The sequence below is a fragment of the Lotus japonicus genome, chromosome 1 (assembly GCF_012489685.1).
Source record: "Lotus japonicus ecotype B-129 chromosome 1, LjGifu_v1.2".
In the NCBI taxonomy this organism is placed as follows: domain Eukaryota; kingdom Viridiplantae; phylum Streptophyta; class Magnoliopsida; order Fabales; family Fabaceae; genus Lotus; species Lotus japonicus.
Window position 1 is genome coordinate 109,730,069 of NC_080041.1, and position 11,847 is coordinate 109,741,915.

The window sequence follows — 11,847 nt, forward strand, 5'->3', positions numbered from 1 at the left end:
TGGAGGGAAAGGAATGGCTAATATTGAATTCTCAATTTTTTTTGCGAATCCAGGATATACAAAATGACAAAATAAGCGAGATTGACTAGATTCTCAATTTTTTTTGCGAATTCAAAACACTATAAGTTCATAACTTGAAACTCCTGAGTCTCATAACTTTCTTCTACGAAAAATACACTTGAATATTTTCAAAACTTCAATCTCCTGCATTTCATAACGTTTCTGTAACGAAAAAAACCTTTGCAATGGATCAAGTTATTTACTTTTGTGTATTACGATGGTAGGGTTGTCCATGGCGACCAAGGTGCCATATTCGAAGGTCGGAGAAGGTCCATGCATCTGAAGCGAAACATTACATTCGTCTAATTTGGTGCGCCACCACTCGATTTGCTTCTTTGCCCACTTTATTGGTTTTTTCGGGTCCGGGTCCCTCCATCTGTTTAATATATAAAAAAATGAATGAACCGTAAAGTTTGAATTTAAGGAAATGAAATTAGCAACAAAATTTATTATTTAAATTATGTGCATACCTTGCCGCGAGTGGGAGGCCACGGTGCAGCCTCGGTGGATCCGGGCCGATTCCTGGAATCCTTAGCCATGCCCACACTTGTATCAAATAAGCACAGCCGCCAATCTCTGTACGTGAAGCACCGGTTGCATAGCACAACTCATGATAGAGAAGTGCTAGTACGGCTGAACCCCAACTATACTTTGCGGTCTCCTCAAAGTCTCGTAAGAGAATGAGATATCTAAGAGGGACATGTGAACCGGTGTGGTCACATAGTAAGAAAGTACCAATTAGTCGCAAGATGTATGCTCTTGCAGCATACATAAGTTGTATCGGGTCGGCACCGCCTAGATTATGAAAATTAAATTGCTCACCTAGCCAAACCAACTTCAAGCCACCTCCTTTGATAGCACTGGCGGGTGGCACCACTCTGAGCAAGTCCTCTACAAGCTAAGACCAATCACACCAAGTAACTCCGGTGACAGGATTCCCATCAATGGGTAAGCCAAGATGAACAGCAACATCTTGCAGAGTGATAGTACACTCTCCGAACGGCATATGGAACGGGTGTGTCTCATGCCTCCATCGCTCCACCATAGCTGATATTAAAACTTTGTCAAGTTTCAGAGACCCAGCTAAGGCGGCTTCGTAAAATCCGGCTTGACGAAGGTGGCCTACAATTTCAGCGGGAATAAAATCTCGAAAATCCCGATATTTTCTCACTTTCAGAATTCTATTTATTTGGTTCCACGCACCAATAGACACGTGCTTGCCATCTTTTTGCAAATACAACACACTATCATTCCTCGGACCCAATTTGACCACTTCTTGGTCGGCCATTTAGCTTGAGAGAGGTTGAGGATGAATGAAATTGAACAAAAGGAAGAGGTTGTGATGAGAGTTGAGGTTGTGAAGAGGTTGGGATGATAGTGGAAGTTGAAGTTGGATAGTGGCGGTCTATTTATAGGGGTTTCAGACCGCCACTAATAGCCAAGTCAATTCGCAACAAATGTTGTGAGACCCATGTCAATCATGCATGCATGCCTCGTGTCGCCCATGCAAAATCAGTTTATTGGATTCGCAGATAAACTTGCGACACCCATCATTTACCAGTCAAAACCACGTGACCCTGCCACCCTGCCAACCTGCCACCATCATTGACCCATCATTCCAACTCTGCTTTTCAGAACATGGAAAACGCAATAAAACTTGCGAATCCCACACGGTCAACCACCATAAAGCAATGATGTTTCCAATCACCCTGCACCCCATCATTTCCCAATAATCAGTCAGACCTTTTTCATAAATAATACATGGAAAACGCAACAAAACTCGCTGAACCACTAAAAGTACCCCATCTTGCTAAATAATTTTTTTTGTGCCCCTTTTTGCTAATTAAAAAACTTTTTTGCATTATTTAGAAAAAAAAATCGACCATGACAACATGATCTTTTTTCCCATTTTGGTGGAAATCCGTGAGCTGATGGGAAGGAGGTGGATAGTTTTACTGCGTGTTATAAGTAGAGATTGTAACCAACTTGCAGATTGGTTAGCTCGGAAGGGGGCGAATTCTCCATCCATGGCGTTTTGTCTGCTTGAGGCACCACACCAGACTTAGAGATCCTGATCATTTTGAGGTATCGTTTAGCTATTCCTTAGTTGTCTTTTTTGTCGTTAGTTTTCCGATGTGAAAAAAAAAACAAATATAGATACCTGACTAGCTTTGGATAACAAAATTGACTTTGGCTGTTCATCACGTATATACTATATGGGAAATTAATTAGGGAGGGAAAGTTATTGCTCATGAAGTGTGTAAAAACAAAGTTTATAATAGAAGTTGTTTAAAGTTGAAAAGGGTTTCATGTATATTGCCAGAAACTTTAAAAGAACTTGCGTACATTCTGTTTGCTCTGCAGCTTGCATATTTCACGAGGCTACATAAGTTGTGTTCCAGAAATATTTAGTTACATGCAGGGACCAGATTAATTGTGATGGAGGTAACTTAAATATGGTGACCCCACCATTGTTTCTGTAGCCAGCTGAGCAATTGCGAGTTATATGCCTTTTCCTCTATGTATGCCTCCATAAAACAATATAGCAACAAACAAAATAAACTCACTAGTATCAATAAACTTACTAGGAATATTTACAGGTAAAGCATAAGGAAGCCCAACAACACTAGCTATTTGATTACTTTTATCTTCTGACTATGTTATATATCAAGGTTGAATGACCCTTGAGTTTGGGTTAATCACTAGCACCAATAATATGCTAGCTCTTTCAAGTTATTACGTATATATTGGAGAGGATATTATAAGTGTCTCCAACCAACACATATGAGACTTTCCCTCAATATTAATTCTATTATCTACCATTATACGTTATTAATATTGTCTTTGACAAAAATAATAATTCTACCAATTTCTTGTCTTTAACAAGTGGTGGTTCGTTTACTGCATATGTCAATGAGAGCTTTCTCCTTTGAAGTGATTCGCGTGACTGATTTAATTGTAAATCATTTTAGGCTTAATAGTATTTTTGTCCCTCACTTATCACAAATTGACAGTTTTGATCTCTCAATGAATTTATTAGCCTATAATGTCCCTCACGTTTATAATTAATTGTTGCAGACTTGCAGTTTTGGTTTTCCTTCAACTTTCATCAAATATTTAAGGGGACGTTTGGTAGAATGGAACTTTAAACATTCTCAGGTAAGTAAGGTTGGGAAAGTAACATTCTCATGTTTATTATAAGTTTTAGAAAAATTATTCCCACACATTCAATTTACCTTGTTTTATTCAAATTTTATTCCCACGTCCAAGGATGGTATCTTACATTCCCAGGGAAATGGAAGTTATGTTCCGCTAACTTTTCTTTTTATTTCAATTTTTTTATAAATATTTTAATTAAATAAAATTTAAAAACATGCCCAGGAATTGGATTTATTAACCAAACACTTTTTTTTTATAATGCCCAGGCATATAATTCATGTTCTAATATTCCTGGGAAACCTCATACCCGATAATGATTTTTGATAACTTGTAACAAACGCCCTCTAACGGTTTTTTATCAAAAAATCATTTAAAAAAAACAGAAACCATAAAATTGTTAATAAAAAAAAACTCTTCAAGCCTTATTTTTAATTGATTTTTAATTAAAAATCGTTAAATATTGGATGAAAGTTGACTAAAAACCAAACTGCAACAATTAGTAAACGTTAGAGACATTGTAGGTTAATAAATTCCTTGAGGGACCAGAACTGTCAAATCGTGATAAGTGAGAGACCAAAATTGATATTAAGCCATCATTTTAATATGAATATTTCAATGCCTATGTCTATTTGACCATGATTCTGTTAAGGTTTTGTGTTTGATTATATGTGTCTGAATCATTATGTTGAGCTACTATTTGTTTATGCAAGCATTTTGATTTAAAAATACTGTGAACTTTAAGTTTATCTTTTCTTAACTTTTCATTGAACATGTATGTTTGAAAAAAATCATGTTTATCTTTTTCTTTTATGTAAAGAAGACTTTGAAAAGTATAAAAATGAAAGTTGCTCTTAAAAAATATAATAGAAGTTATAAAGGTGTGGGGGTTTTAACTTTCAATGGAAGCAATTAAAGAAATAATGTTAGCAAGTTATAGTTTTTTCAAAAATTAATTATTACCTTTGTTTTAGTTTATCAAGTAGAGGTAAAATGTGTATTATGCTTTATATTCTGACTTTTTTTTCTCTTTACCATAGTGTTTTGTTGGGAAAATGTTACCACTTGTAAATAGAAAATGCTTCTATATATTTTGGATAACTTTATGTTTCTATATATTTTGGATAACTTTATTATGTAAGGAAGTATTTGCTATGAAAGCCCATATTTTGTCATGCTTCATAGATATATAACTATGGTTTTTTTAATTTGATATTTTCTTAAGTTTACCTTTGATGACAAGAAAAAAAAATTGGTCTCTCAATACTTAGATGAGAAATACAATATGAGATCGAAGTATGAAAGTCTTAATGACCCATCAGGTAGAAGTGACACTAAACCTATCTATTTGACTATAGAAGTATTTCCCTTTACTTAGCTATATTTATTTTGCTTGAAATTTTTTCATCTAGACTTCAACTTTTTTCTTCATTGTAGGTTTGTCTAATTGTAGCTGGACAAAAATACACCAAAAGACTAAAGGAGAACCAAGTAACTTCTTTTTTAGGGCACTTTATCAGTGTTCTTAAGAAAAGGAAAATTATATAAGTGGTTTACAATAATCAACTAAGTACTTATATAACTCTCTTTTTGTTGAGGACACTGCCATGTTGCCCATAAAAGGAAATTTCATTGTTCTCGTTTAATCTCTTTGCGTATCTTTGTCTAGTTACAAGTTAATAAACCTATCATGTAAATAAAAGTTGAAGTCATAAGAAAAGTTATCATGCAAAATAAATATAACTACATTAAAAAAAAAGACCTCCACATTCAAATAAATAGACTTTCTGTCACTTCTAGCTTGAGGAGTAGTAAAAATTTCATACTTCAACTTCATATTGTATTTATCATTGAAATATTTGGGTGGTTGATTTTTTTTGTTCTCTTCGTCATTAAGAGTAAACTTAAGCAAAAAACAAATTGCATAAACAATAGCTTTATAGAGTATAACAAAATATGGGCATGCACAACAGATACTTTCTTACATACTAAAGTTATACACTATTTATATAAAAGCATTTGCTATTTATAAATGATAAGTTTATCCCAACAATTTCGATAAAGGAAAAAAGTCACAATATCAAACATGAAACACATTTTACCTCCCCTTGATAAATTAAAATGAAGGTAATAATTGATTTCTAAACAATTATAACTCTGCACATTATCTCTCTAACTGGTTCATTGAAACTCCAAGAACTTTATAATTTCTTTTATGTTCTCCAAGACTAACTTCCACCTTAATACCTTTCAAATCCTTCTTTGCATGAACTTAAGAGCAAAAGACAAACATGATTTCCCAAACATACATGTTCAATAAAAAATTAACAAAGTAAACTCCAAGATCGGGATATTTCTAAACCAAAAGGCTTGCATAAACAAATATAAGCTCAACATAGATGATTTAGTGGCATAAAATCTAACATAAAAACTTTAACACAGTCATGGTTAGACATAGGCATAGAAGTATTCATATTAAAAAACTTTGCAATTAATCAGTCACACAGATCAGTTCAAAGAAAGCCCTCGCTAACACATCTGCAATAAAAAATCACCACTTGTGAAAGACAGACAATTAGTTCAATTCTTATTCATCAAAGACAATATTAATAATGTAAAAAGGTAGATGGTAAAATTGATATTAAAGGAAAGTCTCATCTGTGTTGGGTGGATGCATTGAAAATATCATCTTATATGCTTGGCAGCACTGCCAAGTAGATCCGTTGCCCCGCAACTCAAGTGAGAAAAATACTCTCCCCACATCATTATTCTGGTTGTGGAAAAAGTTCGTTAAAACAAAGAAATGAAAAACACATACGTGCGCACACACATACACATGAAATGCAACATAAAAAACTAAAAGTTATTATTCCTACTTTTCAGAAGGGGTATCTTGCAAAGCAACATCAAATGCTTGAATGATGCTGCCTTGACCACCTCATCTAGGCATGTGGACCCAATCGCATTCAGGAGTGATCCAAAGTATTAAACAATAAGCATATATAATTTTCAAACTGGATATGTGGAAGAGTAAAGAATGAAGCAAAGTAGGGGCTTAGCGTGCAAGCGATGGTTATGGTTAAGGAAAAAATGTTTAGAATATCGGCGAGACAAAATAAGGGTTTTGGCTGACAAAAAACGAAGTTTTTAGGATTTCGGCAAGATACAATTAGGTTGTCTTAAATGTGAGCCATTGGTATAGAGAGAACGTATATATTTATATACACATTTGTTGTTTTAGAGATAAGAACAAATAATGCAAAGATGAATTGGATTGATGTCACAATACTTTAAAGATAAGAACAAATGCAAAGATGAAATGGATTGATGTCAAAATACACGTAGCTTTATTTAATAATTATTTTACTAAGTTAATAATATAGTAAAGTACATTAAATACATTTAACGTTTTTTTTACTATAATAATAATGAATTAATATCATCATTAATTAATCATTTTAAGTGATTTTTTAGTATACAAAAAATATATAGAAAATAATTGTAATTCTCCATATTTAAATTGTATGACAGTTTTATTAATAAATAAATAAAATAAAAAATAACAATAAATATAATTTAGTATTTATAATAATAATCATAATTTATTTATGATATATAGCTGACATGTTAATTGATTAGATTTTCATTAATAATATATAGTATCAGTAAATTACTTTAAAAATAAATTTTAGATATAAATATGTTAATTTAATAGTTTTTAAAATAATTTTAATAAATATTTTGAGGTAAAATAGTTTTCATAATCAGAAGAACTAAAATATATAAAAAATCATATCATAGTTGTTATTTAATCATGTAACTTTAGCAATATAGTTTACTTATTTTCAATTGTTTTTCTCCTATTATGACTCAATAGTACCATCTTGAAATGATTATATAATATTTGATATTTTAATTCTATTCAAGTAGTTTTAATATATTTTCTTGTGTTAACGTCAAATAATATATAAAATATAGTAATCAATTTGGGTATTTAATATTTTGACTATATATAATTTTTCATTTCAGATTTGCTTTGAGAACAAATAGATTGTATTAATAATAAAGATAAATCATGAGAACAATCCTCTCATGTAGATTGAATGACAGAAAGTATGCTAAGAAAATGCATTCACCAAACCCCGACAAATAGCAATAAGCCTTGCCAACCCTTGCACTATTTTGGTGAAAAAAAATAGCTTATGTAGAGCCTCATTAAAACCCCCATAGGAAAAACTAAAAGAAAAACCCTATGGGGAAAAAGAGCATTCAAACAAAAGCCAGCATCGAAAATAGACACTAATTCAGATTTAATATACTAAAAGTAACAATATCATGGATTGTATTCAAAATCTTAATTTTTACTAATATATGCAGAAAATTGTTTCAATATTTCATATTTTAATTACACGTAAGAAGTTTATTACTTAATCATGATAAACGGAATGCAAAATTGTAGCTCACACTTTAGCTTCACTAGCGGTTAGTTATCCCTCGAGAATTTAGTGGGATGGTTTTACCCTGGCTGTTGACCCGGCTCTCTTTGTAGACCCAGCTTTCGCTTTTGATTAATATATGACGTATTGGGGATGACCCTAAAAAAAACTTGTTGGTTTCCCTTAAATGATTATTAATTAATATTATCATAAAATTTAAGTGCATAAAATCGGATATATTTGTTAATGAAAATTTATTTTCCAATTATATTTGAAGATCAAATTAAAAATACAAATTATTATTTTTTCTTTGAAGTTTTTGACTGAAATAATAATATACAACTGTTTTCATTAATAGTTTCTCAAATATTTTTCATTAATTAATATTGACAAATAAAATAATATTAAAATTTTAATAACATATAATTAAGTAGTTTTATATAAAAACAAATTTAATATCTAGTATATAGTATAAAATACTTATTTATGTATTTTTATTATATAATTGTAAAATAAGAAATATTTATCATTGTTGTTGTTATTATTATTATTTTATTTAAATTTTTTATTCGAAATGATTATCAAAGTTATCATCAATACATTGTTAAATGATTTTTTACTAATATACATAGATCATATTTTGTGGGAAGAAATGATTATGTAAAAAACTTTTGCGATTAACTTTTGCTTTAGGAGAAGTGAAAACACTTCACCGTGAAACTACATATGCTATAATTACTAATTCATATGAGCTTTTTTGGGGAAGAAAATAACCTATAAAATATGATGATTATAAGTTTCAACCAAATTCATTTGCGAAGGATGAATAAAACAGGTTAGCAACTCATAGTTTTTAATATTTTGTTGTTTTTAGATGAATTTTGATGTTAGCTTTATTTTTTCCGAAATCCTTATATATTAATAAATAGATAAGGGACTAAGTCTAGGGACAGAACACAAAGACCTTACTAAAACAGATCAACAAAAGGATCACAAAAATAAAGATCCACAAGCATCCACAAGATAACAGAATCTCCTAACCATCCTATAATAGAAACATCAAAAATCACCCTGAAACAGAGAGGAAAAGCCAAAAGGAAGCAGAAGATACAAAAACAAAGACCTTCACCAAAATAAATACCAAAAACCAAGAGAGACCCCAGTGTTTAAGGTTGTCGGCACTCCTTCATTTCCTTTTCTAGGTCGCAAATAATCGTCTCGTCCCAACTGTCACACCTCAAGCCCAGAAACTTTCTAACAAGCCATGCCTTATTGGCCGCATCCAGTAACCACCACCCGTAGCACTTCCAGGAACCAACAGACCAGGAGAAACTGAGGGTGTGATCGCACCATAGGCACAATCGCCACTATCGACCGCAACAAAATCCATACATGTGGTCGGGGGTACCTGGTTGAGTTTGCGACCTCTCTTGACCTTTCTACGACACCCCCTCCCATGAGGAAGAGAAGCAAAAGAAGCCTCAAACCATTCCCCTCCCCCATATCAAAGATGCAACCACAACCGAGAGAAATAACATCTGAAGGCAAAACGTTGAACCCCTCCACAGCTCTAGCTACAACGCAATGCCCCGAAGCAAGAAAAGATGAGCCCACAACCAGAAACCGCTCAAGCAAAAAAGAAAAGGGCACCTCATATAAAACATGGCACTGTAAGGTCCCCAAACTAAGCCTAGAGAATAGAGAAATCACCTACAACAGAATATGGTACAAGAAGCCGAAGACCTCTAATTGAGCCCCTCCTCTGCCATGTTGCCATCTGCAAACAAATCTTCAGTCACTTGAGAAAGATCTCTGAGACCCCAAAAAGATGACTCCGGGAAGAGAACTTCCACCGGAACCCTTGGTCTCAAATATCAAAAGTAGTTTTTATTCCTCGATCAACCTCTCCTTTATCAACGAAGATAAGGACTCATGAGGAGCTGACGGCTTCCCCACCAGAACATCTCTCCAATACGAAAACATCAAACTTAGCCCTCTTAATTGACTCAGGCTATTCGATGGGATTAACTCTTTTACTGTGTGATGAAAAAAACAATATATAAAGAAGAATATAAAAGAGTTTATTAAAAGGAGAAGTTTGATCAAACACTATCTCTAAACTAACTGAGTTCATATAGTGATACAACACTTATTTCTTAAAGTAAGTGGTTGGAAGTTCGATTCGCAACTTTTTGTAGAGGGAAAAAATCTTATTGCCCAGCCTTTACCACTTGTTGTGCTGACTATTGTGAGCCATGAATTAGTTTCATGACTATTGGCTGTGAGAATAGCTTGATTAAGAAAAAAAAACCATTTAAAAGACTATTGGAAAATCAGTGTATTCTTTATGAAGGAAAAGTAGGTTGTCAAAAACCCATTTTCAGAGTTTTTTTCAAAGCTTTTTATCTAACCAAAATTGTCATGATCCAAAGCACATATTTTTGTCCATTGTCCCAAAGCAATTGATTTGGACCTTTATGTCCAAGAAAATGTGGGTAGCTGATCACGTCGGCTTAGTACGCACCGGTCCACATTGGCCCATTAGCTAAAATTGGATGTCAACCGATATAAATTCATTTGGCAACTTCAAGCACGCCGGTATAACTTGACAATTTTTTTTTTGAAAGTGATCATATATTAAAATCAAGCTACACGAGGCATAGAAGTCAAAACATCCTAAACCACCACATGAAAAGCACAATCCGGAACTTCTTCTACCCACACCATATCAACGTAAGTAGAAGCGTTCCTAGCCAAACAGTCAGCTGCTGCGTTACCAGAACGTCTTACAAAAGATAAAGTAAAAACATCAAAACCAGAAATTAAAAAGCGACATTCGCTAACAGTAGTAGCTAGAAAAGAAACACCCTCCCTGCGAGACTTCCACCAGTTAAAAAGCTGCAAGCAATCAGTTTGGAACTCAACTCTCTGAAAACCCAACTCAATAGCCAACCGAAGCGTCCATCGGAAACAACCTGCATCCGCCAAGAGAGGTGATAGAGATGCCACTGGATACGCCGTCGCCGATGCCAAGATTTCAGCTTCATAGTTGCCGGCCACCATACCATAGCCTGAAGCTCTTCCTTCCTCAAATGTAGCATCAAAATTAACCATGAACACACCTTGGGTAGGCCTCCTCCACGTCGTGATCTGAACTGTGCGAGAGGAATTCTGGTCATGCAAGGCCGCGCGCGGAGGTTGCAGCAAGCTTTGTAAGCGCTGCACCACTTCCAAAGGAGAGAAAACCTTGCGCTCAAACCTGCCTTTGTTCCTTGACAAAATTTGACCAAAAGAAAAACAAGCTGGTCTGATTCATTCACATTCAATTTCATTTTCATCAACTTTCTTTTTCTATATATTTTTTTAATCACATTATATGTTTATTTTAGAAAAGAGAAACATGATATAAATAAAAGATGGGTCAAGGGAACAAACTCTCCCTTATGAGCACAGAGTTCCAAAGATAAACCAGAAAATAACAGAAAGAAACAACAGCGAACCAAAAGGAAGACGGCACAAAGAAGAAAAGAAATAGCAAACAGGAAAGAAGCATAACTTAAAGGAAAGCACAGCAATTGGAGAGGGACATTGGCAGCTGAACTACGTGCTTCGCCAAGCTATGATTGATGCCACAAACTGGACAAAATGGCCAGGAATTGCAGCAGGCTCTCGCACGGATGAATTCACGCCAATCTCAGGAACTTCAGGTCTGTTGGGGAGTGGTGTTGATCAGCTATCAGTGGTTGTGGATGGCAGTTGGAATGCTGGCAGAAAACGCATGGGAGCCAGCGCTGTGTTACGCGACCATCTTGGTAATTGGATTTCTGGAACATCCACGAGCTATGGTCATGGTAATGCCTTCTTGGCTGAAATTTTGGCGGTTGAAATTGGTTTGAACCATGCCTGGGAGTTGGGTTTCAGATCAGTATTATGTTTCTCAGATTGTAAACAGGTTGTGGAAGTGTTTGGCACTGCAGCTGACGTCTCAACCTTCTGGGCGCGAGACACCATCACACGAATCCGGGCATTAGTGTCGCGGGAATGGAAAGTTGAATTTTGTTATGTCCCAAGGGAGAGGAATAATGCGGCTGATTCCTTAGCTCGTGAAGCCTCAAGAGAAGGGACTCAGCGTAGAGTTTGGTCTACTCCGCCATCTAGTATTATTGCGTCATTATATTTAGACGCTAATCCGTAG

The 11,847-nt window shown here is 34.3% G+C and overlaps 3 protein-coding genes across 3 annotated transcripts; 1 reads left to right on the plus strand and 2 right to left on the minus strand.

The window, feature by feature from the left end:
* On the minus strand, positions 1–1,757 carry LOC130732420 (protein MAINTENANCE OF MERISTEMS-like). The gene is made up of 2 exons (XM_057584472.1): positions 531–1,757; positions 1–436 (listed from the first exon to the last, which is right to left on the minus strand). The coding sequence occupies exons 1-2, from the start codon at positions 830–832 to the stop codon at positions 256–258; spliced, it is 483 nt and encodes a 160-aa protein (XP_057440455.1). The 5' UTR covers positions 833–1,757; the 3' UTR covers positions 1–255.
* Positions 959–1,348, minus strand: LOC130718868 (protein MAIN-LIKE 1-like). The gene has a single exon (XM_057569499.1). It carries the CDS (start codon positions 1,346–1,348, stop codon positions 959–961), a length of 390 nt encoding a protein of 129 aa, XP_057425482.1.
* Positions 1,758–11,271: 9,514 nt separating the features above from the next.
* LOC130718875 (uncharacterized) lies at positions 11,272–11,847 on the plus strand. The gene has a single exon (XM_057569507.1). The coding sequence runs from the start codon at positions 11,272–11,274 to the stop codon at positions 11,845–11,847; it is 576 nt and encodes a 191-aa protein (XP_057425490.1).